The sequence below is a fragment of the Chiroxiphia lanceolata genome, chromosome 5 (assembly GCF_009829145.1).
Source record: "Chiroxiphia lanceolata isolate bChiLan1 chromosome 5, bChiLan1.pri, whole genome shotgun sequence".
Taxonomy (NCBI): Eukaryota; Metazoa; Chordata; class Aves; order Passeriformes; family Pipridae; genus Chiroxiphia; species Chiroxiphia lanceolata.
Window position 1 is genome coordinate 22,800,022 of NC_045641.1, and position 26,767 is coordinate 22,826,788.

A 26,767-nucleotide genomic window follows, 5' to 3' on the forward strand; every position below is an offset into this window, starting at 1 on the left:
TTCCCTCGAGCAATGAGTAACTCTCAAAGCAAAGCTTGGAAAGGTTATTCTCAATGCACTTTTCCAGTTGTGGAAGAGTGAGGATTGTAACTTAGACAGTCTTTTGTAGGCTTCTTTCCATCATTTGGATAAATTGCAGTATAAGCAACAAGTAAAAGCATCATACTTGAATATTCATTATTTCTTGATTTGCTACTTCAGGACTCAACTTTGCTTATTTAACCTCTTCCTTGCTAAATCCCCATTTGATTTACCAGTGCTTATGCAATGGTTGTGTGGTTTAAATAAAAAATAAAAAGGGTAACTGCTGGAGCCCTTTCATACATAGAAGCAAAATTTTTATAGAGTATGATAGTAGAATATCTTTTCTTTAAATAAGCAAAGAAAAAGTTATCAAATATTGTCATTGTCACTGTTGTTATCCTTTGTTCTCTCAGAAGTCTGTGCTCTCATCTTTTTTTAATGCAATTCTAAAAAAATCTTATTTTCCAAGCATAGCAAAAAAAAAACAAGACTAAAATTTTTACATTAATGATCTTACAAAACATTAAATTACAACGTAGAAGAGTGCCAGACATGCTAGACTGTGTGGTGGCCAGAAAAACTTTTAGCAGTTCTATGCTGAAAAATACAATGCTTTCAAGCTGAAATGAATTTGTTTTTTTAATCCATGTGTGCTAAATGAAAGGAGAAATATCTGTTTCAGGAATTTGTTATTTTGCTTTCTTTATGTTTGCTTTATTCATAAGATAAATTGTAATATTTCTGTTGTTTTCAGATGATATTTTCAAATAATTTTTTTTCTTATGTGGTTGCATGGGGGTTTTTAGCTTTATAAATGCTCTTGTGTTTTATAAAAAAGACAAAAGCAGGCTCAGTCTAGCATTCAAAGGAATGACCTCATATCAAATCCAGTTAATTTAGTATACTTCTTGTTAGTATATTGTGCTGCAGATCTGCCCCAAAAGGTCCTCGGTGAGGCACTTAAGACTCAAAAACCTAAAAAAAAAATTACTGAACAAACAAGAAATTCATAGACTTCATTCAGCTAACATGGAAAACTCTCCAAATTACATAGAATGTCTATGAGGAGGAGACATCAAAGTCTTTTACCATTGGCCTGCATACATTGACATTGAAGTTCACAGTAAAGATGAGACTGAAAAATACCTTTGCCACAAGCTCAGGGGAATATTGCAAATCAGATCACACAGGGATGCACTCACTGCTTCAGAAGGAGAGGTTGGCAGAGCGGGGAGATGGTTGCTGGGGCTCCGTTACCCTTTTCACATTCACTGAATGGTGGTGCTTGGCTTGAAGAAGTGACCAGATTGTAGACAGGCTGACAGGATCCTTGTGTTGTTACAGTGTCTTTACTTTCCAGCTATCCCACACACCTTTCCCACAGCCCAAGACACAAACTGGACTATAGTTCCACAGTTGTAAACCAGAAGTGTAAACTGTGCTTCTGTGAGGGTGCGGATCTGACCAGACAAACGTTTTCCAAATTCTAGAGGACTTTTTACCTGGGTTGAAGGAGTTTTATAGACTGTGGTTTGATTTTGCTTCCTCACATTCTTCTCCTTGTTGTGAAGATGTAGTTGAGGCCAAGAAGAGCCATCACTGTCGCAACTGACAGCGAGTGTCCAGTTTGAATAGCGCCTAAAATCACCAGGTGTCAAAGCAGAAAATTCCAGCTGCAAAAGGAGGCTCTAAGTCATCACGTCACAAGGTCATCACCTGGGCTCACAGCTGAAGTGAGAAGTAGAGTGAGGGACAGCACAGAGGGAGGAATCTATGCTGAGCTCTTGGCTGCGTGATAGTAACCTAGCAAGTCTGCACTGGAGCTAATTAAATGCCTCGTGCTTTTATTTTGACCTGATACAGTATTAAATCTCTTCTTGTCCCTCCTTACCATATAGCTGCATATATGGAATTGACTTAAAAGTGACCACAGTAGGCCCTTTCTTTTGATGTAGTTGCAAATATGTGCAGAACTGCACTGTGTTAGACAATGGAATTCTGCCCCTTGTGCCCCACCTCCCTCCATTCAAAGATCTTACTTGGTCACCTTAGATCACTTGGTACATCTAGGGGAGGAGGCAGGGGCAGGCCTTTGGGGGTTTTCTGAGAGTGTGAGTTCAACAGAGTTTTTTATCTTTGATTACTAGGATTTGGCAAAGAGGGAAAAGTATGCTGGTTTATAGTGAAATAAGTAGAAACTAACTAGACCAAAGAGATCTTAGAAGAAAATTAAAGTAGTACTGAACAGAATGTTTTAGAGAAGGGATAAGAGGTAAAGGAGATTAAAAAGTTAAAAGGTAAATAAAAATAGAAATACTAAAGAATGCAAAAAGAAGGAAGACATTCTTGGATGATACTTGGTCATTTTGAGGAAAAGGCAAATTCTATTGAGAGGGGGTTTAGACATCAAATAGTTGGGCATGAAAGTGCACGCTCCCTAGAAGGCATCTCTCAACTGCTCAAGGCCAGGGTGGGAAAGATAGACACAGACTTGTGGTTCAATTGGCAGATATGTTTGTAAAAATGTTGCTGTCTACCCTTACATTCATTAATCTTGCCAGGGAATTATGAATAATTCCATGCAAAAGGAAAAAAGGTGTTTTGGGGTATTTTTTTTAACTGTTTAAGAAAACACACAACATAAGCCTCCTTTTTTCAGAATGCTCTTTATGAAGTGGGACATATGCAGTCCCAAGGAGCTCTCATTGCTTTCCCCAGCCATTCATATGGGGCTATATATATGGGCACTGCATATGTTTTGGAATTTGAAATATCAACAGAAATACTAGCAACAGTGCAAAATTGCCCAGACTAAGAAAAGTAACAACAATGGTGTCTTGTGATTTCCTAAAAATAATACTGGAAAAATCTATTTTCTGTTATGCTCTTTTTATTGGTAATTGTCACAGTATGCCAGGCTCTGACATGGAATAAATTGTGTCTGCTGTGCATGTGAAAGAAACCAAGTGTTTGGAGGAAAATAACAGAAATGTTACAAATATAAGTAGTGCATGAAGGATGACATTTGCTCTCTTGTTAATGCTATGTTTTGGGTGTTTGGTAATGCAGAAGCTGATTTGGGAAACTTTTTTTTAAACAACTCATCAAAATTTGCTATGACTCTTTGATAGTTTCTTTGAAAGTCCAAGCAATCCATAAGATATCAGACAACCTGTCTGATATTTTTCTTTTTTAAAAAATATTCTATTCACAAAGACAATTAATTAATGAGAACAGGGAATGAATGCAGTAGAATTAGAGGGAAAAAGTTTATGTTGTTATCTCAAATGATATTATTCCTTAATCATATAGATAATTTCATTGTGTTCAATTTCTCATAATGTAAAGAAGTTTTGCACTCAAATAATTATGTCTCTAGCTCGTCATTTTTACACACATTTGCCTCATTTACAATACAACCAGAGCAATTACTCATACAAACTGAGCATCCAGTTACATGCTTTTTGTTTGGAGAGGTATGTTTAAATCCTTTTGTAGGAGCCAGTAATCTATGCCAGTCACTTAGAGGGCACAGAAGGAACCTAATCCTCCCTCACTTCGTGTGGGCCACCTGTCATACCAAGTGGCAGAGAGGCCATTTGAAGGACCCAGGGCTGACAGCAGTGCATAGCTTGCACAATGCCAGCCCTCTCGCTCTGCTCTTGCCTTTATGTGGGGATCAAAGGTATGAAAAGGGGCCTCACACATGTGCCAGCATTTGACTTACGGGGTCCTGTAGAGGCCAAAGAAGGAACTCTGCGTCCTACCAGGCAGATACACATGGGGACCTTCCAGCTACCTCCATTTCCAAATATTACACTTGTACTCCATGGCCTCATTTAGCTGGTTTTAAGAAGGAAATGGCATTTTGTGAGAAATGAGCATTTGTCCATGTGTGGCCATACTGTGCCAGGCATTTTTGAGCAGATTTTCTTGAAGAACTCTGTTTAAAAATGAAGAGCACGTAACAGTCATTAACCTCATGCTCAGGTCTTCTTCTGCCATCCTCCTCCTTTTCCTGTGTATACCAAGACCTGGGAACTGGCCCTTCTGTTTTCAGATCTGTAAAAACAGGGTATTGTAGAATTGGAGGGAAAGCCCTGCAGCATGTCTTTTAAGTCAGCAGTATTTTTGAGATACCTCCTAAATGGTGATCAGAAGGATGACTGCTAATAAGTAGGAAAGCTAAAATAGCATTGTAAAATATCACTTTCTGGGGGGAAAAAGGATATTTAAATACCCGATTTTGTCATAGGAACTGTAGCATTTTGAAGACCTTTTGCACTACAGAATCAAAATCCTGGTGCAGACACTTGCATGCCTATGTTGCCCTGTGAATGCAATGAAACTATATGTATATGAAGAGGTGTTTGCTTTTTTTGTAAATGCTTGCAGAATCACAGTATAAGTTCTACATGACAGTTTTCAAAATACACACATTTCCTCTTTGCCAAGGTTGCTTTTTCTTCTACAAGAAAATGTTTTAGAGAGAGAGAAAATGCATTGTATTCTTTCATTTAAGCAAAATTTTTTTTTCATAACCATTTGAGATTAAAATATTACCTCTATAATAGACTGATTATACAAATGATGCACCTTCTTGCCTGGCTTATGTATTTTGTTTTGTAAGTAATGAAGGGGGTGATGATCTTGCCGTGGGTACAAGTAGTTTTATTCCAAAAATATTTTAATGATATTTTAATTCTGTTATTCCAAAGCCCAACTGATGAGCCTTGCAGTATTTAGAGAAGAAAGTTCAGGCAGTGAAATTTTCCAACATGCTCTTCATTTAGTGGTGGTCACTGAATAGGGAACTCCTGTGTTCCTCACAATAGCCCCCTCCAGCTCATCACTTCTTTTCATTTCATTGTTACATCCACTCTGTAGTTAAAATGACTCCCTCCAGGATGCAGGGGAGGGGAAAGAGGTGGAGAGCAAACACAAAATGGGATGAAGTTTGTTATCGTATAGTTAGTCTCTAACATCTGCTCTCATCCTGGAAACATTAATGCTTTGGCAGGATAGCAACTTGGTAAAACTAGTTGGGGGTTTTTTTGGTAATACAAGTTTTTTTAACACCCTCTGATGCTAAGAAATGTTCTGTGACAAATGCCAAAGTGAGAATAAACATAACTGAAGTATTACAAATGTACATGATTTTTATTGAGGTTTATACCAAACTGTTGCATTGCAAAATGCTGTGCAGAAACTGAGGTGTGCCTTTCCTGTAGGAAAATGCCTAATATTAGTGGCAGCATTAAGCCTGTAGCAAACCTTTCAGCAGCAAAATATTTGAATGCCTGGAAACCAAGGCAATGCAGCATTACTTTTCACTAGGTGCTTCAGGCTAGTTCTGAAGTGGGAGCTGTGTGTGTCAATGATAAAACAGTTTCTACAACATCTTGAAAACTGAAATAATGTATTTTAACATTTGCCTCCTTGTTAAATAGACATTATATAGTGTTTTCCTGTTAAAAGGGAGAAAGTTAAGCTGTTTCTTCTTTATCTGAATTTGTTGCTATGAAAAAGTGCCTGTCAATCAGGACCTACCTACCAGTGAATAGTAAAAGAGACAACCTGCACCTGTGGGATTAGGTGCAGCAGCAGGAAGTAAGAGCACTTGCAGTGTATAATTAACAAGGATTTTTAAATTTTTTTCCTAAACAGCATGTTCATCTTGCCAGGTTAACTAGTGATTAACCCTAAAAAAGAATGTGCTGAAGCCTACACCCTTGTTTAAACTCATTCACTCACCAGTGTATTCAGTTACTTGTGTAACCAGCGACAGAGTAACCCTATTTACAACTCTTAATTTCCTGGTATTTTATTTGATCTCTTTGTGTTTCCAGTTTCTCTATTCATCTCTTTGTCTGGTTCTCTTTCATTTTCAGATAGGCAAAACATCTTGTCTGCTATTCTGAACAAAACAAACTTACAATAACTTTCTATCTATCATTAAAAAACACCTTTTTTCTTGGGGAAATTTTCAGACAAAATCTTTTTTTATACTTTTCTGGATACATATACCAGGTTAAATTCTTCTGTCAAAGATGTGCAAATAATTCTCATTAACTTCAGCAGATATTCTGCCAAAGATTCAGATAAGAATTTTTTTTATATTGAATATAGATGTGGAGACTAGAATAGTTTAGTCTTTCCAATATTAGTAATGAAATGCCCCCTATGACAGTTATCTAAAATATATCTCAGTTTCCATTTGTTTGTCTTTTAAGGTACATGAAATTTCTTAATTGTTGTTTGTTTGTTTAACTCTACATTAACTTGGGTTTTTTTCTGATGTTTAATAATCCAATACAAAGCAGTAGAGGATCATGTAATCAGATTTTTCTGACTAATATAAAATTCCTATTAAAAAAAAGTTAAAACATTATGTACACAGCAATAAAGCTGTTTTGATGCATATAATAGCTTTCTTTTCTTCTTCCACACGTTTGAAGAAAACAAATAAATTGAATGCATGCGATATGCATGCAATAATGAAGTATTTGATATACTGTTGGTTCATTCAATGTTTAATGTGTGCTTTGCCCACCATGAGCAAAAACGGTTAACCTGCAATGATTTTGGTGAGGTTTCAAAACAGTCCTACTTTGGAGTATTGATAATCTACCTTACCCAGACTTATTTCTACTGTAGACAGACAGTGTTTAAAAGGAAAATTAATTTTTTTCCACAGCAATTTCAAAGATAATTATCCTGCACACTTTAAAGAAGGATGAAGTGTTTTAAAGAACTGTAATTCTAATTGGTAAATGTCACCAGCTGTTGCAGTTACTCTTACTTGTGTGTACTCTTTTAATGATTACACTCCTGTGCCACAAGCTACATGAAAATATATTCACTAGGTGTGAAATTCCCATATGTCATAGCTTCAAGACTAGGTAAACATCTCAAAGATAAGGGGAGAGTTAATGCTGATGGGAAATGTTGTTATTTAGCTTTGGCTATCTGCAAGAAGAATATTTTTTATTGAATTTAGTAAAGAAAAAAATGCATGAATTGGAGAACCACTAGGTTTTAGCACCATGGTGAAGATTCATTAATACATTTGAATATATATCTCCAAGAACTGCCATCAGCCCTTCATTTGTTAGATTATCTCCTTCGCCCACCTCTGGAGATTTCAAACTATTTTTCTATTACTCCTCTGAGTTAAAACTAGTCCAATTCTTGTAAATTGCCTATCAGGTTTTAGAAAATACATAAGGTTTCAACTGACTGTATTCTTTTGTACTATCACAAATGAGTATACTGAGGTAACGTAAGGAGTCTTCTGTTTTAATTCTGCTTTACTTTGTGATTTGTCTTAATACAAAAACATTTCTGTCACGTTTTAATGAAGGCACATTTTTATGAAGGAACTCTATTGATTTCTGTCAACCAGGTTTTCTAACAGAAAACCATTTTATCTATTGAAATCTTACATTTTTATTTCTATGCTTAGGATTGAGATGTGTGATGCAGATACAAATATAAATGGTCCTGCTTTCCTTTTAAGAGTTTCATGTAAGCATATATGTATGGGATAAGTTTTTGCAACGAGCTTTCACTGCCCCTGGAATGACCAATCCAAATGTGCAGGAAACATTTCAGCTTTTCACTGTGAGTTTGAGAGATGCTACAAGTGTTAAATCTGGTCATCATTCCACATTTAACTGTTACTCTTAAAAAATGAAACTGCCATATATGTACATGTATAAATGAAAACGAAAATCTTCTCATTTTGGAATATATGTCTGTAGTAGATTTAGGAAAAATAGAGCTAAAGTTCATGATCCAGGTGTTTTCATTCGCTGCAGTTTTGAGGAGACAATGCTGTCATCTCATTACTGTAATAGGATGACAACAGTTTTTGGGCAAGTTTTAGTATGGGCATGTTGCACCTTTCCTTCCCTCTTTGCCCAGATCTGTTCATATACATTGTAAAATATTGCACACAAGATAATAAGGAATGGGAAAAATGAGAAGTTATCACTTGCAGAGTAGAAAGGAAGACCTAGTATAAAATTATATATAAATATTTTAACTGTATAAGCATGTTATGCATAAATGTCTTTAAAATATGCTCTGTTTTTATGGGGTTGTTCATATGCTGTTTTCAGACAATAACAGTTTCTGAGAAATAGAAATTACTTAGGCCTTGGAATTCAGGGACTGGGTATAACTGCTTTTATCCTCCTTCCCTAGAACTGTTAATTATTCTGTACAGAGTAAGCTTCGCAAAATCCAGATCCTTTATAAATAGCTTTGTGCTACGGCTAACTATGAAGTATTATAAAACTTAGCTTTCTTTTACATACCCAGAACTTTATAAGCTATTATTTGGGAGCAAGTGATACTTTTACAAACTTACTCACATAGAAGGCATTTGCAGAAGACCTTCTAAAGTGCCTATGTGCAGTCTTGGTTTCTGTTAGAAAACGGTGAACTCCTTGCCATCACTGCATATGCTGCCAGTAAAGGGGATGTTGCAGGCTGTTAGGAGTATTAGTGTGGAACAACTTTTTGTGGCTTCAGAGATCCAGAAGTCACAGCTGGGCAGGAGAGAGCAGTTTCAGCCATTGTTGTGGCTGTCCAGAGGTAGTATCACATGCACACAACATATCCTGGCCTGTCTCATGTTTGGGATTGTGGTATGAAAATTATGCCTAGTCTGCTGTTCATACAGAACATACAGTGGTACGAGAAGGGAAACATTTCAGTCCTTGCTCCTTCCTTAGCCATCCTCTGAGCTGATTGTACCAGTGCAACAGTTTCCAAAAATAGTCAACCTTTTCATGCCATTGCTGTCAGAAGTGCTTGAACTTAGTTTAAATTACAGTTAGTTGAAGCTAACCTCAGAAACAAACTCCAGCTGTACTTTGGAAGCAAATTGCAAGAAATCTGAGACAATGAAAAAGGAACTGACTCCTTTCTCTTTTAACCATTTTCTGAATGTGATAGCAGGATTTGGACCTCCATACTCAAGGTGGAGTAGCTATGAAAGCCTCACTAACAAAAAAGGGCAAAATGTTCAAGTTTGCCATTGATGTTACCAGAGACTTCATTCCATTGCATATGGCAATGTAGATTTATGACTCAAAGCATCCATAAGTTAAAGCACGGAGAACTTTATTAATTGTGAACCCTCCTGAACTTGTTAACTAACCCAGAATTCACAGCAGATTTGGTCAATATAGTCTATACATGTGTGAACATTATAAAATATCTCAGTTTTCATTATGTTTAAGTATAACTTCTTGTAAGTCTCAGTTGTTGAGGGGTCTATCTTCCCCTTCCCACTACTTTCTCCCTTCACTTTCTGTCTCCACAGAAACCAGGGATGGATCTAGCAGACACCTACATTATGTTTGTTCGACAAAACCAAGATATACTTCGAGAAAAGGTCAATGAGGAAATGTACATAGAGAAGTTATTCGATGTGAGTAACTACCCTTTCAAAGTTTACTGGTATCACTGCTATACCATAAGGGATAAGGTGCACTTTGATAATATCCAACAAGTTTAGATATTCTCCCCTGTTGATAATTTTTTCTCTTGCTTTTTATTTACAAGCTTCAGCTGTCATGGGTGGCCTTTCTTTAAATATTTTCTGCATGAAACTTTTAAATGCTAGGAGGCAGAAGTAAAATTGTTAGAAGATTATTATTTGAAATAGTCATTTTTCCACTGTGAGTAGTCCAATTATATTCCACCTTTTGATTTTGAATTTGTTAATTAAGAGAATTGGATTGGTGTGGGTTGTGAATTCTGTTGCAGACCTAATTTCGCTAAATTAAGAACTTGCACATATCACTTTCTGCTTGTATACAGAAAGAGGCCAGTTATGCCAGGTACATCTATGGGTTTGACTGGTACTTTTGTGGTATGACTTTTAGCATTTTGTTTTATGGATTTTTAGTTTAAGACTTCTAATTTCTTAAAGTTGACCAAACATTTATTGAATTGTCAAACTCGTTTTCAAAATTCTAATATGACTTCTGCAAGTTCAGAGTAATCCTCATTCTCAAGGAGCACACAGTAATTTCCTCAGGTTGATAGTAACTTCTGCAGCCTCCCTCCACTCATTCCTTTGCCTTAATCCCTCATCTTTTTGTTAGAAATGATCACATTTCAGTTCAGTCAAGTTCTGACCACTAATTTATGTCTACTATGTCCCTTTCTGAGTTGTCTGAAGAAGTAGGTATAGGCAGCGGAAACTGTATCTTCTGTAGAAATTTAAAGCACTTCACATGTAAAATATTTGTCAAATAAAATTTATTTTACTATAAAGTTGGATAAATTTATGCAACAATTATCTCAGCCACTTACGATTAGGTAGGAATTTGAACAGGGAAAGAAGTCATCTCTGGCACTGTGAAATGGAATTTATTACAAAACTAATTCTGGAACATAATACAGACTTTGAAATGTATTTATTTGTGTCATCTCCTAAGTATTTTAGAAAGCTTTGCTGGCAGTTTCATTTAATTATGCAAGTTACAGCAAATGTTTTCATAACAGCAATTCACAGCCTTTACTGTGACACTACAGTTGTGGCAGTCACAGAAGGTCCCATAACATAGACTCTCAGCCATGGTATGTCATGTCACTGTTTGTTGTTTGTTAGACTGGGTGGTCAAAATAAGACTTATCTCTCAGATTTTATATTTTCAGACACTCCCATGCAGCTTTACAAAAAAAAAAAAGTATCATCTGTTTTAATAAGCTAAGTGCTAATATGTGTGAAAAGAATGATTTTATAAAAGCTTTGATGCCCTGCAGGGGTAGAAAAATTATCATCCATCCAGCTGGCACCTTCACAAAGTACTAAAACCGTATTAGCAACTTCTGCTTCAGTTTGCTTTTGCACTGAATCTGCAAGCATATGTTTCATTTTCAAGTTTCTATTTTTTTGTTTTTCTTTGGGGTTATTTCTGCTTATGTTGTCATTTTCTGAATGTTAATAAAATTACCTGACTAAGGCCAAGTCTAACTCTCACTGGAGAGACCACATTGACTTTTTTGAGGTAGTGGGATGGGACGAGGTCTCAGGCTATGTCCACAGCTGTGCACTGGCCAGGGACCAGGCACAGGCCTGAGAGCTAGCAAGGGATCATCCACACCAGTAAGTCATCAGCACAGTTCCTGGCATGATTTTGGGTTACCACTAACCCAGAGACAGTGCTTCAGTACAGCTGGGTTAGCATGGGTTAAGGACCTCTTCCAAATTTCATTTCAGCAATTAAGCTTTTCAGCACAAGAAAACATCTGTATGGATCCAAGTTCTGACGTAGCACTTGCCTTTGAGATTGCAAACCCATTTCTGACCCCTTTTACTCAGTATGCATTGTGTGCTGTCATGGCCAATGCTTGTATCTGTAAGAAAACAAAAAGGATGTATGATCTGTATTTTGTGTATCAAAAATCGATTTTTATCTTTATTTTTCTTAACATAGGGTGGTATTACATTTCTGTATAACATCACACTGGGAGATATAACTGATTGGACAGATGCAGATAAAAGCATTAACAAATATGGAAGCTCATAGCATGCAGAAATTTAAAACAGTCATCTCACTCTGTAATTCACCTTTCCTGAGATTAATTCAGATTTAGGACATTATAACTGAGCAAGATTTTGTCCATGATTTTTAATAGGTTTTTTTAAAATTAGTGATATAACAAAATCTACTACTTATAAATTCAAATCCATCTAGTTATATTTCAACAGAAATAATAAGATATATTCACATTTTTATGTAAATATACCTCAAGCCATTCGACTGGCTACAGTTACTTTCCCCTTAAAACACCTTGTATTAATATCAGCTAAGTAATCATCAGCCAAGTCTAAGAGCATAAGTGCATGTTCCTGTGCTTCATCCAGGGAAACACCTCATCCAGAAAAACAAAAACCTGACTGTTTTACGCGCTAGAGGTGTTAGTTATAAATACAGATGAGATCAGGCCTTGGATACGATTTTAAACTCAAAAAAATGTATAATTGCAAACTATTTATGCACAGATTTCATTGATTTGATTAGGGCTGCTATATGCTAACAGCTATTACAGTGACCAAGCAAACATCATACAAAGTTATGTACATAACAAAGATCATTTAAATATAAGAATAGTATTGATACAAGTCCAAAGTCTACCAGTGGGTCACAATATGTTAAGGTTTGGAGTCGTAAAGTTGTTTATCTAACTGAGAAGCCTCAAACTAGGGAGAAGACAAAAAATACATGGTGTTTTATGGTGGTGCTTGATAAGCCTAGAAAAGCACTGCCATGCTATACAAAATACAAAAATCAGGAGAATGGAATTTAAGTTTGTGATATGAATCCTTTTGTATGAGAGAGGTTCAAATCTCCAGCGGACTTTGAAAGAAGACTGGGGCTGATAGTTTTTTATGCACCATTTTTAAACCATTTAAATCCTGTGCTTCAGTACACCTGCTGATCATGCAGTGGAAGCAAGGTGGTGGGTTTTTTTCCTTTCTTTCCTCTGACAAACTCAACTTCTGTGTGCATTTTATTATTACCTCCTCCAGAAGAGCTATAGACAGCAGGCAGAGCAATATGTCTGGCTGCTCCTGGTAGCACTGGTCTCTCCCAGATGAACATCATCTTGTTCTCATAACTAGTCAACAGGTTTGAAGTCACAAAGATTTTTCACTTGGTCAGTTTGTCAGAGACACTTAGGAATTTTTGTCTTCATTTGCAGTCTGGAGCATGGTCTTCTTCCTAAAATGAGCTGGGAATTTTTCCTGTCAAATTCCTCCTATTACAGAGGCTCAGGTTATTTATTTCCTACCCTCATGCAGTAACAGTTTCTAGTTGAGGGGGGTGGAGGGGAGGTGTTTCTTTGTTTTTAGGATCACATTTCTTAAAGAGCACTAATGTTTTGTAATGTGTTGCACATGAGGATGCTCTGCAGTAGCTCTGGGTTAATGCTTTAGAAACAAAATTGTACTTAATCTTTTTTTTTAACAGTTTGAAAAATACTTATTTTCAGAACAGGCTGTAAAAGTAGAAGCTGGTGAATGGCAAAATTAAGTATTTAGAATAGAATTACACAAACCTAGAATAAATAGAAAATATTACTAATTATTATTAAGGCCTCTTTTATTTATAAAGATAATCTCTTTGATGGATGATGTAAGAGCATCTGTACAGCCTATCAAAGAACAGTGCTTTTGTGTATCTGATCACAGAATTAACAGATTCAAAAAATATCCGACTATCAAATTCCCGTGGGGTCTGGTTGTACCCTCTCAAAATCAATTGGAGTTTTACCATTAACCTTAATAAATGTGGTGCTGTGTCCATAAACATGCTGGGTTATCCTCACTGACTAAACTTAGATTCATGTTTCTACTAGAATTTTTAAAATTAGACCAATAAATCTTGAACTCTTGAGCAAATTTACATTAGACTTCTAAATTAAAAACTATTTCCTTTAAAATTAAATTGGATTTTGTTAACAAACCACTTGGAAAAACATTTTTTTCATTTTGCATAAAGCTCTGTTTAAAACATTGATGCAATACGTACTTTCTGTAATGATGTGCAGTTCCTAAGTGCCACTTGGTTAGATTCTCACTTTCTTGTATCTGTGAATTGCACGTGAAGTATGAATATTCTTGTTGGAACACAGGAAAAAATAATTTCAGACATTTTTGCTTCAAATTCCTTCTTGGTGTATTTGCCATTAGGAGCGTTATCTTATAGTTTATATTTGTGTTGTGCCTGTTGTGGAAAACTTATAGTGTTAACAGATGTATGATTCCAGTTTTATTAAGACTATAAATGCAATGAAACCTTTATGCAATAACTGATTGCTGCTCTGAGAAATAAAGAATGGTTTAAAAGAACAGCTTTAATGCATCAGTATTTTGTCATTGATATAACTGAAAGGTTTTCCAGTTTTTTAGGCTTTACTTTCTGGGAAGCCTTCTCCCAGGTGTACCATAAACACATAAAATATTCAGAGTGTACATCCTGGAAAGGTCAGCATTAGCAAGCAGGTCCCTTAGTTATCTTGTACAAGATGCTACCTGTGAGCAGGTATTGTTCCTGATCACCTGTCTCTTCTGGGTGCTAAACTAGTGTGGTGTGACAGAGTATTCCTGTTGACTTCACAGGGACTGCTCATGCAGGAGAATGTCCTGGGGGCTTTGGCCTCATGCATGGTAACAGTTCAACAAGCACTGTAAGAGACATAAATGGCAGGGAACTCATACGACTTTCTTTGGAGTGCAGAAGGACTGAATGTCTTTATGAGCAATATAAATAATTAAGCACTCCAGATTTTACATAGCTGTTTTTGGCTTTTGTATTTCAAAAGTTCAGATGTAATGCAATATTCTTTTTCTGTTGTAAAACTGCTTGTATTTTGTCTGGAATGTTAATTAAGTGCTAGTGGTTTTCCCATATCAAAACCATTATTTTCCTTTTCCATTAGTAGCAGGGATGGACGATTTAAGTTCAATTATGTACTTGATCTTATTTGAGGTCTTCATTATTCTCCAAAGATTATTATGTCATGTACTTTGCTCTATGGATAACTGGAGATATGAAGTACTCATCTGATTAATTTCTGTTTGTTGTCATATCTGCAAGTACATATTTAGTAAATGCTTTATTCAATTGCCTAATTTCTATAGGTTTTCTGACCTTTTACAAAACAAAATATGTTTAAAAATGTGCAAATGCTTCTCCCTGGCAAGTGAGTTAATCTTCAGCTGCTGTTACACAGCTAACAGGAACGCTTAATTTAAATGTGAGTTTTCTGTAGTAACAACTCCTTGTGCCATTCATGCCTACCTCAAAAGCACCATTGCTGTAGTATTTAGTATTCAGCAATGTTTTTCTAGAAAACCTTAATTGTGATTTTTTTTTCCCTTATTCTCAAATTACTTCCTGTCATGGTAATTTTAATAAGTAATCTTCACTTTTGTTGTTATGTAATTATTTGCAAGTGTGTGATTTGACAAAAGGTCTATTTGGTTAAAGGCCACATTTGAATCAAAAGCTGTGTTTGTATTAACCTCTGAGAAACATGAGAGGACCGTGCCTAATTACTTAAAAAAAGACTCAACAAAAATGGATTGTAGCTTGTTGATCTTCTTATTTCTTTGATAACTCAGAATAATCTTCAAGAAATATGTGGGCTTCTTTCTCAGATTCTTGAAATTTGATCACAGTGCAAAATTGTCCTTTGGCACAAACCCAGAAATACACATCTTTGCATGATGCACCTGGACATATGTGGCAGGTCTGGTAGAATCAGCTAATTAACAACACAGGCTTAAACAGGCACCTCATCTGGCAGTGTAGTTAGTTGCCTGATGGTGCTCAGCAGGATTTGGTAGTGCTTTTTATTTTTCTGTCCTAATGGTCTGCTGCCCACCTAATTTTGCCTTATTGTCAGCCACTACTTACCGCAGCTTGAGGCCCTCCCAGGAGGCTAAATTATTATCAAAGGATTAGGGAGATGTAGCCTTGCAGCTCTGACATTTCTGATTACTTGTCTATGCCAGAACAGTAATTAGCTGTGACTAATTAAGAAAAATGTTCCTGCCATAGAAAACCATTTAAAAGAACTGAGAAGTAGAAAAGCAATTGAAAAGCTGAGCAGTGCTCAGATTTGCCGATGCTCTTTAGATTTTCACCAAAGTCTTAACTCACCTTTAATTATGTCTCATATTTTATAGGGAAAATAGAAATTTCCTGATATGAGAACCACTCTGCAGTTTTCTCATGATCTAATAGCATTCTTGTAATTATGAAACAGTTTGTTGTGCCTTTTGGTAAAAGAATTTTAAAGAAAACTGTTGGCAGTGTCACCAAATGTGGATTGAAAAAATGAATTATATTAACATGCTCAAATATAGGAAACTCTTCTGCAAGATTGAAGCAACAACTTGCAAATTTACTATTCAAAGTATTTTCAAAGTTCACTAAATTTTTCCTGATGTTTTCAAGTAGGATCACCTCATTTTTTGAGATAGCAATATCTGCAGAAGAACAACAGTTCATTTGAAATCTGAAAAATGTAACCTCCATCTGATTTCATATAGTATAGAAGTTTTCTTTGATTTTTTTTCTGGATTATGCTGAGAAAAAGAGTGCCTGCTCTTGGAGCATGCTGATTATGCTGCTGTGAATCCAGCAAAGCTCAGTACTGTTGAAATCATTAGGACCACAATACACTTAAAGCAAAGCATCTGCTTCAGAGATTGCTGCTTCAGGATCAGAATATTCATCACTTTGTAAGCTGTTTTAGACTGTAGCTGATAGTGTTTTCTCTAGAGAAAACCATAACACACTGACTGGATTTTATATGGTTTTAATATGATACATGTCTTCACGTGTCTTCATTTTTATGCCATTTTTAATTTCTGAATTTCCATCTTGTTGGGTACCACACAACCCAAAAAGATACAAAAATGGTTTTCTCAAGACATTAAATATCCCAGAGCCCAGTCTGCATTTAGTATTCATGGAATGGATGTCTGACACCTTTTTCACACCAATTCAGTCACATTATTTAAATTTTCCCAGCAGGGGAGTAAGAAACTATGAAATAGATATTCTGATATCTTACTAAAAGAGCTCTTTGGGTATAAAAGGGAAATAGAAAATTATTTTTTAGGGCACTAAAACTCATATCCCAATATTCAGTATTCCTTATACTGTCCTACCCCCTAATTTCCCTGACTTGTGTGAGAAGCTCACATTTTGGAAAGAACAAAAAACAATGTACAAATTGCTCTTAAAAAGCAATTTTAAATGTGCATCATAAGTCAAAAGAGGAAAAATGTGGAAATAATCCCAAACTTAAGATTTTGAAGCCCATCTTACTTTTTTTTTTCCTGAGTGACAGAACTCGAGTGGAACTATGAGGGGGTTTTGCTTGTTTGTTTGTGGAGGGGCTATAACATTGAGAGCTTCCAGTACAGTTTCCTCATTGATGTTTCTGGTATATACTGTTCACTCATTTATTAACTTAGTTAAATGCATCTATCCATCACTCACAGTATCCATTCACTAAAAACAACAACAATTCTATCAATTAAAAGAGAACTCTTTCCAGCATCCAGGCACAATCTCGTCCTTTAGCCTTTTTATCCTGCTAGGCACAAAGTAGCAGCATCTCATTCCAGGCACTGCACTTTTTTTCTTATCTAGATGGCTTGAAATGTGTCTAGCAACTTAATAGAATCAATTGAGCGTGGACAACTATAAAAATATAAAATAGCACTGAAACTTTAGATGAGTCTGTCAGTAAGTGTTAACTGTGGCTGCAGCTTTCACATTCTACACAGTCAAGAGAAATCAATAAGGATTGTACCATTTATATTGTCTTACCTAATGTTTGTTCACCATGAAGTGCCAGGCACAAGCACCATCTAGGGAATATTGATTTCTTGATGTACTGTAATTCACACATGTATAAACAGCAGGAGAACCTTGTGGCTTCTCAAACCTTACTTGTGGGTTTGATATTTATACTTGTATTTCATTTGGGTCAAGCTTAGTTGGAAAAGGAAAATAAAACTCTGCATTAAGTGTTCACAAATAGACATACAACCACACTGTTGATCATATTACAAGAAAAATAGTGCCAGAAAGCATGAGAGTAACCTATTTTTGCTGTAATGAGTCAGGCATAACAGAAAGAGATTTCTGTGTTGCAAATCAAAATAGTACCAGGTGAGGATGCTGCAGAGAGCTCTGACAGAGATTTGTCAGTGGAAAGAGCTTCTTCACCTGTTTGCTCATAGGGGAGCTGAAGCTTTAGTGCTGATTTAAATGTGCAGAAGTGTTGGACTATGTAGACATGATTTCTTTTACATAATTTTCAGGTGTTTCATTTTCTCACTTTGCATTGACTGTCCTTTGTATTATACTGTACTAAATGTTTATACAACGTACAAGAAAAAAACGTACAAGTAATGCATAGAAAAATCAGCTCAAAAAAAGCCCCCAACACAGCTGTAAAATCTGCATATCTGGAAGAGTGTACACAGGTGACAAGGATGGAAAGGAGCAAACCAGACACCTGCCCAGTCCAAGGACACTTTGTCCAAAGAGATGAGGGGAGGAGAGAAGGAAGAGAGAGGCAGGAGGCTGGACCTGTGCTCCACATTAGAGCTGCTCGGTGTAGTGCCCAATCGATGCAATGTAAGAGAGGAGTAGCTCCACCAAGGTGCATCTCCCTGTCAGCTTCACAGCTGCATCCAGCCCTGTCATATGCCACTGCAATAACATACAGAGTAAATGGATGACGAGTCAAGATTGCTGAGGTGAAAAGAAATTAGTTGTCTGTAAATATTCACCCACAGGAACTCAGGATGATTTAAATACTATAATAAAAATAAGTACTTGACCTCATTCCACAGGTAGCAGAGAGTCTAAGTAGAAGACTCTAGGACAAGAACTACTAAGGTGAGTGTAAAAGCTACAGCACAGATGTTAATCTAACTTCAGTCTACCTCACTTTTGGTACATGGTACCAAGATGAAGAATATTCCCACTTTCAGGGAGGGACGCAGCTAACGAGTTCTCCTCCTGTGGTCTCTTTGATGATGCCTCAGTCCAGGGACTCCCCAGTAAGTTCTGGATGAGTGGGCAAAAGTCAGTGCTCAATTACGTACCTTACAGGCAGAGTGAACCCAGACCTTTAACCTTACTAATGAGGGCCATGAAGGTGATCCAAGGGTTGGAGCACTGGTCCTGTGAAGACAGGCTCAGAGAGCTGGGGTTGTTCAGCCTGGAGAAGAAAAGGCTCCGGGGAGACCTTAGAGTAGACTTCTAGTACATTAAGGGCTATAAAAAGGGCTTATAAAAAGGAGAGAGAGGAACTTTTTATATGGGCAGGTAGTGACAGGACAAGGGGAAATGGTTTTAAATTGAAAGAGGGCAGGTTTAGATTAGATGTAAGGAAGAAAGTTTTTACTCAGAGGGTGGTGAAGCAGTGGAACAGGTTGCCCAGAGAGGCTGTAGATGCACCATCCCTGAAAGTGCTGGAGGTCAGGTTGGGTAGGGCCCTCAGCAACCTCTAGTGAATGGCATCCCTACCTGTGGCAGGAGGGTTGGAACTACATGATCTTCAAGGCCCCTTCCAACTAAAACCATTCTATGATTCTGTGATTCTATAATGTTAGGCATGCACTTAAGAAGACTGCTTAGTATTTGTATAGCAAAGTGCATTTGTAGGGTTTTTAAAACTAGAGCCTGATAGAAAGAGACAAGTGTTATAACTAATAACAACCTGGCCATTTCGCATTATGTTAATTTGTTTATTTTAAGGATCCAAGCTGGCTTTCATTTCAAGGTCACTCAAGTGATGTTCCTCATTCTGTGCCTTTGAGGATGTTTGCAGATATACCCAAATTGCAACACAATGCACAGTGTAGCAAGACTGACAGTGTTTGCTCCAGAGAGTTTTAGCACCAGAATAACCTATTGAAATACTGTTCACAGACACAGTGCATATCCAGAGTAGAGGAGATAAACTGTTTGTGCTGTTAGTCTCTCACAGTCATGGTTATCATATTAGTACCTAGTATTTAAATTGAGAACAGTAACATTACATATATCCAGATATGGAAGGAAGTTAGATGTGTCTGATTTTTCAAACTTCCAGTTTCTCACCTCGTCTGCCATATGTGAAGAAGCCAGAAAAAAATGAGGGTCACAAACATTAGAAAGTAGTATAAATATTGTAAATACATATTGTAAATTGCTGCTCCTCAACCAATATGCAATACAGGGAGAGATGAGTAATGTATATTTTGTGTTAAAAGTGTATATTTATTTGTAGAGTAGCAGCAGTTCCATAGCAACTAGCCAGCTTCTAATTATAAGCATAAAATATGAAAAAATTACTTTCCTCCTAAAAGATAAGTTTTTCATATGTTAGATGTGCTTTGTTAGTTCAGAACTATATCCTTTTTGCCTAGGAGTTTCAAAGATGCTTAAGATGCTTTTAAATGAGCCTTGTTTTTTCTTTGATTCTCATTACTAATTTCTGAAAACTAGTTTTGTTTCCTTACATCACCAAAATATCGCATCCAACAACTGTTCACTGGTTTGTCATCATGAGTCTTGCTGAACAAGGTCTCTCTGTCAAGATTTGATTTCCTTTTTCTGTTGAGCTCCTTTCCCTTTTCCTCTGATTGCTTTGAGAGTGGCAGTGGGATTCCCCCATTCAAATATGCAAGGAAGGGACTGACTAGAGACTAAAGTATGTGTTCTTAAGGGAAATCAAAATGCTTTCTGAGCTTCCTGGGAGGCTGGAGTAATGGCACCAAAAAAAAAAGCAGAAGAAAATTAAAAGAAGAGTCCCACTGGAAGAAAGAAAAACTTTCTACCTTGGCCAAGCAGGGTGCAAGAGGCAAGTTCCTAAATCTGCTACAATTAGATTTTTTAAAAAAAGTGAGGGGAGGGGGGGAATAAAAAAAAAATTGGGGTGGAACCCAAACAGAGCTTGTAATTTCGTATTACTAAACTAAAGAAATCTTGCTCCCGAGCCCTGTTTCAGAAGAAATATGAATGCTGAAGCAGACAGTTGTGTCTTATTCCTTTCTCACTTCTCCTTTCCTTGTGCATATACCTGTAGTTTAGGCTGTCAACATTTTGCACATTCCTGAGACAAAGTTCAAAACTTGACTTAGCGTTTCAGGCCCTGATGAGGAAGCAAAACACAGAAGCTGGATGAAAGCCTGAGACATTTCCAGGAAGATGCCTAGATAAATGGTGCTGAGTATTAGAAGTGTAAGACACTGGTGAAGTGAAAGAGGTATGTGTCATGGGCTCTCTGCGAAGTAGGAACACATGAACGAACACAGGGCTCAGGAGCATTACAGCAGAAATGCTCCTGAAACAGCAATGGGAGGATTTCTGGACAGGTCCTTGAATGAAAATGTGGAAGGGGACTGTAGGCTTCATTTGTTTGTACTGCCTGCTAACCCCATGGTTCCAACTGTGGATTTTTCACCCATGCTTAGTTTAATCTTAATTTCTTTCAGTTTATTTTAAATGGCAATTCCTAGGGGGAAAAAAAAAGTGCAGAAGGAATAAATATAATGGCATCATGGTGATGCCCAAAACCAGTAGTATTCTTGAACCCCCCCAGTCACTTTTTCTTCATTCATAGCAGTGCTTTGAATGAAAAGGGGGAGACGTTTTTCATGTTTCAGGGAAATAATACAAACTTCTTTGATGCCTTATACAGAAAGATTGCTGTCACAAAAAAACCAAAACAACAAAAACAAAACAAACAAACAAAAACACACAAAAACCCCCCCACACACACAAAAAAACCCCCCAACCCCCCAGAAAAACAGCGAGAAGCATTTTAATAACTGTAAAATGTAATGGCATTTTAATAGCCAGGCTACAAGTGTACTTGAAAATTTTGTTCTATCTGAAGATGATATAATTTCTATTTCTACAGTCGGAGGCCAGCTAACTGACCATTTCTTCCAGCTGAATCTAAATGGCACTACCATAGAAGCACATTTCAATAACACAGAAATCTCTGTTGATTCAGAATAAAAATGACAAGACACACATGCACCAAAAACAAACAAACAAACAAACAAGAACAACAAAACCATCTTTGCATGGACTGCCCATGATCTGAATTCTAAGGTAAATTAAGAAACCACATCCTTGTGGTGCTGGATAATGTGTTACAGAAAGGCAGTATCTGTCACCATGAAGCCATGTGGAGCTGACAGTGGGATGGGAAAGCTCTTGTGAGAAAGCTTTCTCTTCTCTCAGGTTTCCCAGCTTCTGTTCCTTAACTTTCCTGGTCACTGACACAGTTTTTCTTATAGGAAATCTGACTGTAACTGCCTCACAGATTGGTGCACATCTATGACCAGTGCAGTCTAGAAAAGTCAAGTCACTGGAGAGATTAGTTTCTCCCAGAAAAGTGGCGGGAGGGCAGTACATCACTAGTCAAGTTCTGGTCTCCTTCCTTTAGAAGAAATTAATATTTTAACCAGTTCATAAATTGTTCATGTCAGGAATCAGAACTGTTAATCTGGGAAGAGAGAGCAAACAAAATTTCTACATGTTGATACACTGAATTTTCTGTTTACATCTACCTACAGTTACTTCAGTCTTCAAAGGTTTCTCAGGCTCTCTTAATCAAAAGGGTACCTAAAGCTGAGGGAAAAGCATAAACATCTCATGCAAAGTTGCTTCATTTTTGCTTTAGTTTGCAACTAAATATTTTCATTTCTGAAAAAAATATATTTTGAATGTTAATTGGGTCTTTTGATTTCACATTTTGGTGTTCCTGTGTATACATACCTTCTGAGGTATCATGGTGGCCCACAGGCCAAGAAATCCTTCCCCGGGTTCATGGAGGGTTTTATTCAATGTTACCAAGGCTTTCCAGCCCTCAGAAGAGTGTATGAACTCATCATTGCTCAGGTAAAAATCCTCATTTAAGCGGGTGATGTCTATACCTAAACTTTAAATACAGCTATGCCTTCTAAACTTCAGAGTATTTTCAAAGACACTACAAATGACACCTGTGTTCCTCAACATTAACAAAGGAAATCAGTATAAATTATGAAACTTAAGTCAGGACTTTTTTTCCAACTTTTGCTGTTTGTGTTTTTAAGGAAAAACTTATGCATTCTTTCACCATTTAACCTTTTTTTTAAATGGTCTATAAGTTCCTTGGCACACTACTAGTGCTAGCTGTCAAAGTCTTGAAACAATAGGATAGATTGCCTTTTAATAAAAACTATGCATTTTAGCACTTAAATTTTAACATGCTCATGTTATTTCTTATTTTAGCTCGTTATTATTTTCCCAGTTTAGCTTATGCTGCATTTGGAGTTCAGTGTCTTCAGTGAGAAGTTTACTTTTTGTTATTGTTTGTGGTAGGGCAAGTAAAGCTGAAGGAAATAAAAACATCCCGTTGTCATCTGAGTGACTAAATTCCTGATCAATAGCATGAAAAAAGCTCCCATTGGAAGATAAAATGCAGTTCCTAGAAAAACTGTCATATTATTCTGCCATATTTGGCACAAAAAGCATTTTGAGGGTGTCCATTTATCAAGAGCAGTCAAAGTATAGAAACTCAACAGGGTCTTATGTCTTAGACGTTAGGGATACCAGCCCTACAAGGACTAAACCATTGTGTATTGCTATGTATTGAGCCTCCTTCCAGGTGGCAAACAGCTGCACCTTTTTATAAAACTTCAAAAATAAATCTGAAGTGCTTGCTTTCAGCCGATAAGTGTTATATTTAATTGAACCGTTCTGCAAATGTTATAGCTCAGGCACCCAGAAAGACAGTGAATATTTAATATATTTGTTTTGTATTTCCACTGGTCAACAGAATAATGAAATTCCTGAACTACTTCTCTTTAACTTGCCTGAAGAAAGCACGGTATGTTGCTAAATCGCTTTTCACTGGCCCTGCCGAGAAACAACTTTAATCCTTGTTAGAAAATTGCAGAGTCTGGGCCTGACAAAGAGCTCATGCCTGGTGCATTGTGAGCGCTGGGAGCGGGGAGAGGGGAGCCCTTTACAGCTGCGTGCCACCAGCCTGCCTGAGCTGGACTATTTAGGCGAGGAGGTTTGTCAATTCCTCCCGACAATAGAGCGAGTTTTTCAGCGCCTGTAGCTGCGCCGAGCCCCGTTGGGGATCAATGCTGGCCATTCAAGCTGCACCCTCTTTCATTGCTTTGGTTTGTTAATTTAAGACTAAAGGTCCGCTGAGGGGGTTTAGGGTGTTTAAGAAAGCTGATGAACTGTTTAAGAAATCTGATGAACTGAGAGCGTTTATAGCCCTGGTGTGGCAACTATTGGCACTGAGGGAGCTGTGTCCTTGTTGACCCTCTTGTTATTAAAAATGCACAAGTGCTGCGCTTCTCAATATTTCAACACTCTTTCATTGTCAATACCACCTTCTGAGCCCTTCAGCTTGTTGCTTGCTCTAAAGATCTTCTTAGATTGGGTTTGAAAACTTCACCTTAAACACTAGATTAGACTGATGTTCTGTTTTCCGTGCTCCTGTTGATTTGTTGAACCTTCCCAGGGCTGGAAAGCAAGTAGCAGCTTGATGGGGAGACGGGCTGCTAATATGATTTACCAGTGTACAGTCATGCACAATAAGTGTGAATAAATACAAGGGTCTCACAGAGTCAACCCTAGCCTTTCCTTTTCTCTTACTTTTTACTTTAAAAGAGTATCTCAGGAAAATGAAGTGAGTAATGCATGCCCTTACAGGAGCTGGATGAGCTATGAATAAGAGAAGGGGAAATAGCGAGGCAAACGTTTTTGTTAATGTGGTTGGCTGCTGTTACGTGTGGATTTGAAAAAAATGTATAATAAACACTTACTGCTTTACTCTTATATAGAAGACAGCAAAGAATGTGGCACTAGTACCATATAATGAACATCAGCAAGAGGCGTATTGTCCTTTCACTTCTATTGTTACTAGTGGGAAATTAACTTTTTCTTAAAACCAGTTAGAAGGGATTGTTGTTGTTGTCGTTTTTTTTTTTTTAACTGTGTGATCTCAGGACAATTATCTAATCACTGAAGTTTCTGAGCTTGCAACAGATTCCCATAAGTCTTAAGTAGATCCATCCCTGCCTCTATAATGTGCTCATGGTTGTCAAAATGCGTGGCCTTGGATTCTACCTCTGAGAGGAATTTGCAGTGCTGTGCTTCTTAAAAGACTCCAAAAGAAGCGATAGGAAAATACTTCCTCTTCATGTTATAAAGTCCAGATTTATATTTATGCAGCTTCAGCCAATACCAAGTCCTCAAAACTAATGGGTATAAGACCAATACTTACCAGGAATCCTACCCACAAGTACCTCTGGAGGGACTCTAAAAATATATTGGATGTGATTTTTATTAAAAATACTGTGACAAATCAAAATAATAATACATTTTTTTCTAATAAAATAGCAGTCATGTTTTTTCTGGACAAAGTATGTTGACGGAAGAGCAAGTACTGTGGTATCATTTCACAATCACCAAACATTAAACATTTCTACTGAAAGTTTAATGCATCAAAACTAGGCAGGAAAACATGTATTGTTTTCATTCATAAATTTGAGTAGGAAAATAAATTTCCTCCAATGTTTTAGCTTTGTTTTCAGTGCATGTAAGAATATCACAGGTATGTAGGGAGAATCTAAGTTTTACTGCATCTATCTTAATTAACTTATTTGGCTGTGCTTCAAAACACACGTTTTGCCAGAAAACTGGAATGGTCTGTTCTCAGTGATCTGGCACTGTTCAGTGTTGTTGCATGGAAAATTGATCTCAGAATTTTCGATCCTGTCTGTACTTTGTGTAAGCAAGTTTGAGCCCCTTCTGATTTCTATTTGATACAAACAGAATACATCACGGATGTGTTACTGGATTTTTTTTATGGAAGAATATCAGTTTTGAGAAAGCTCTGCTACTAAAAAAATTCTCTCTACCAGGTTTACGTTTAAGATTAGCAACTGCAGAGTCCGAGTAACAATATAATAAGTGGCCTCATCTTATTGCATCTGGGTAGAATGCTTGACATAGGAATTATTATGTTTATTTAGATCAATAGAGTTATCCAAGTGAATAAGCTCAACTGTATTTTATTTTCTAGACATCTGTATACGTACAACACCTGTCATATAGTTTACAGTTTGCACTTAGTAACAACTCTGTCACATTAAAAATATTTTGCAGGTATTTACAAAGGAAATCAATACCAGCATGTATGTTTGGGGTGAAATAATGTAAATAGTAGAAGAATGTCATTCAGTGATTTAAAAAACAGTATTTTATGGATATCAAATCAGTCCCACATTTTACTGAATAAATAAAACTACTTTTATGAAATGTGTATCTATCTGCCTTTTGTGTGGTGTGTTTGTTCCCTTCTGTAAAACAGTAAATAGAAGAAACTCTAAAAAAATAAAAGTAATTTATTTCCAATTATTTATAATTAAAATACAATTTAACACATTCAAAAAATTAGATTGAAGCCATTATTATATGAAAATCTAGTTTCAAACTTACCTTAAAACTGACAGTTACAATGTGATGAGACTGTTTCCTGTAAGGAAAAATATTTATATTTATTTACTGTATGTCCTTAAGGCTTTTTACAAGGAGCTTACATTTTTATGGAAGAATTCTATTTGTTTCTTCTGTTACATCTAGTAGCCAGTAATTTATCTGCCTTTTTTAGTATGTATTTTATTTTGTTTGTTAATGGAGAGGTGGCTAATGAGACATGTTAGATATGTACTCTGAATTACTTTCATGAAATGTACCTTGCCTAACATGCTGCATTTTAAAATATACACACGATTTCCTCTCTTCTCTGTATTTTGCAAAGATACAGGAAATTACATTAGAAAATAATTTAAGCCTCTTCCCTGTGGGGAAAGAGAATGGAAACAGCTATGACACAAACTCTTTTAATCTCTCACTGCTAAAATGAAAAAAAAAATCCCTTCTTTTTTACAGTTTGACTAAATGACATCTGGTTGGTATTTTACAGGAGGGGGAGGAAAAATGCTACAACTATATTTAGTAAAATCTCTTTTAATCCAGTTAATGTGAAAGAACTATTATAGTAGCTATTTGGAACTGAGCATTTTTTACAGTAACATAGACACCAACAGCAGAGAGCTTATTCTTAACCCATCCATTTGTGAAGTGATGAGTGAAAACATACCCCTGCCTTAGACATA

General features: G+C 36.7%; 1 protein-coding gene and 1 long non-coding RNA gene across 20 annotated transcripts in view; one reads left to right on the forward strand and one right to left on the reverse strand.

Annotated features, from left to right (window-relative positions):
• CADPS2 (calcium dependent secretion activator 2) overlaps positions 1 to 26,767 on the forward strand; it is a 295,682-nt gene that overhangs the window by 263,443 nt on the left and 5,472 nt on the right. For all 19 annotated transcript variants that reach the window (XM_032687469.1, XM_032687472.1, XM_032687479.1 and 16 more), the window contains one exon: positions 9,359 to 9,466. In XM_032687469.1, coding sequence (XP_032543360.1) covers positions 9,359 to 9,466 — 108 coding nt within the window. The remainder of the gene's footprint in view (positions 1 to 9,358; positions 9,467 to 26,767) is intronic.
• On the reverse strand, positions 567 to 26,386 carry LOC116786670. Its single transcript, XR_004357041.1, has 3 exons — positions 26,088 to 26,386; positions 13,584 to 13,642; positions 567 to 1,752 (listed from the first exon to the last, which is right to left on the reverse strand). It is a non-coding gene; the product is annotated as an uncharacterized LOC116786670 (long non-coding RNA).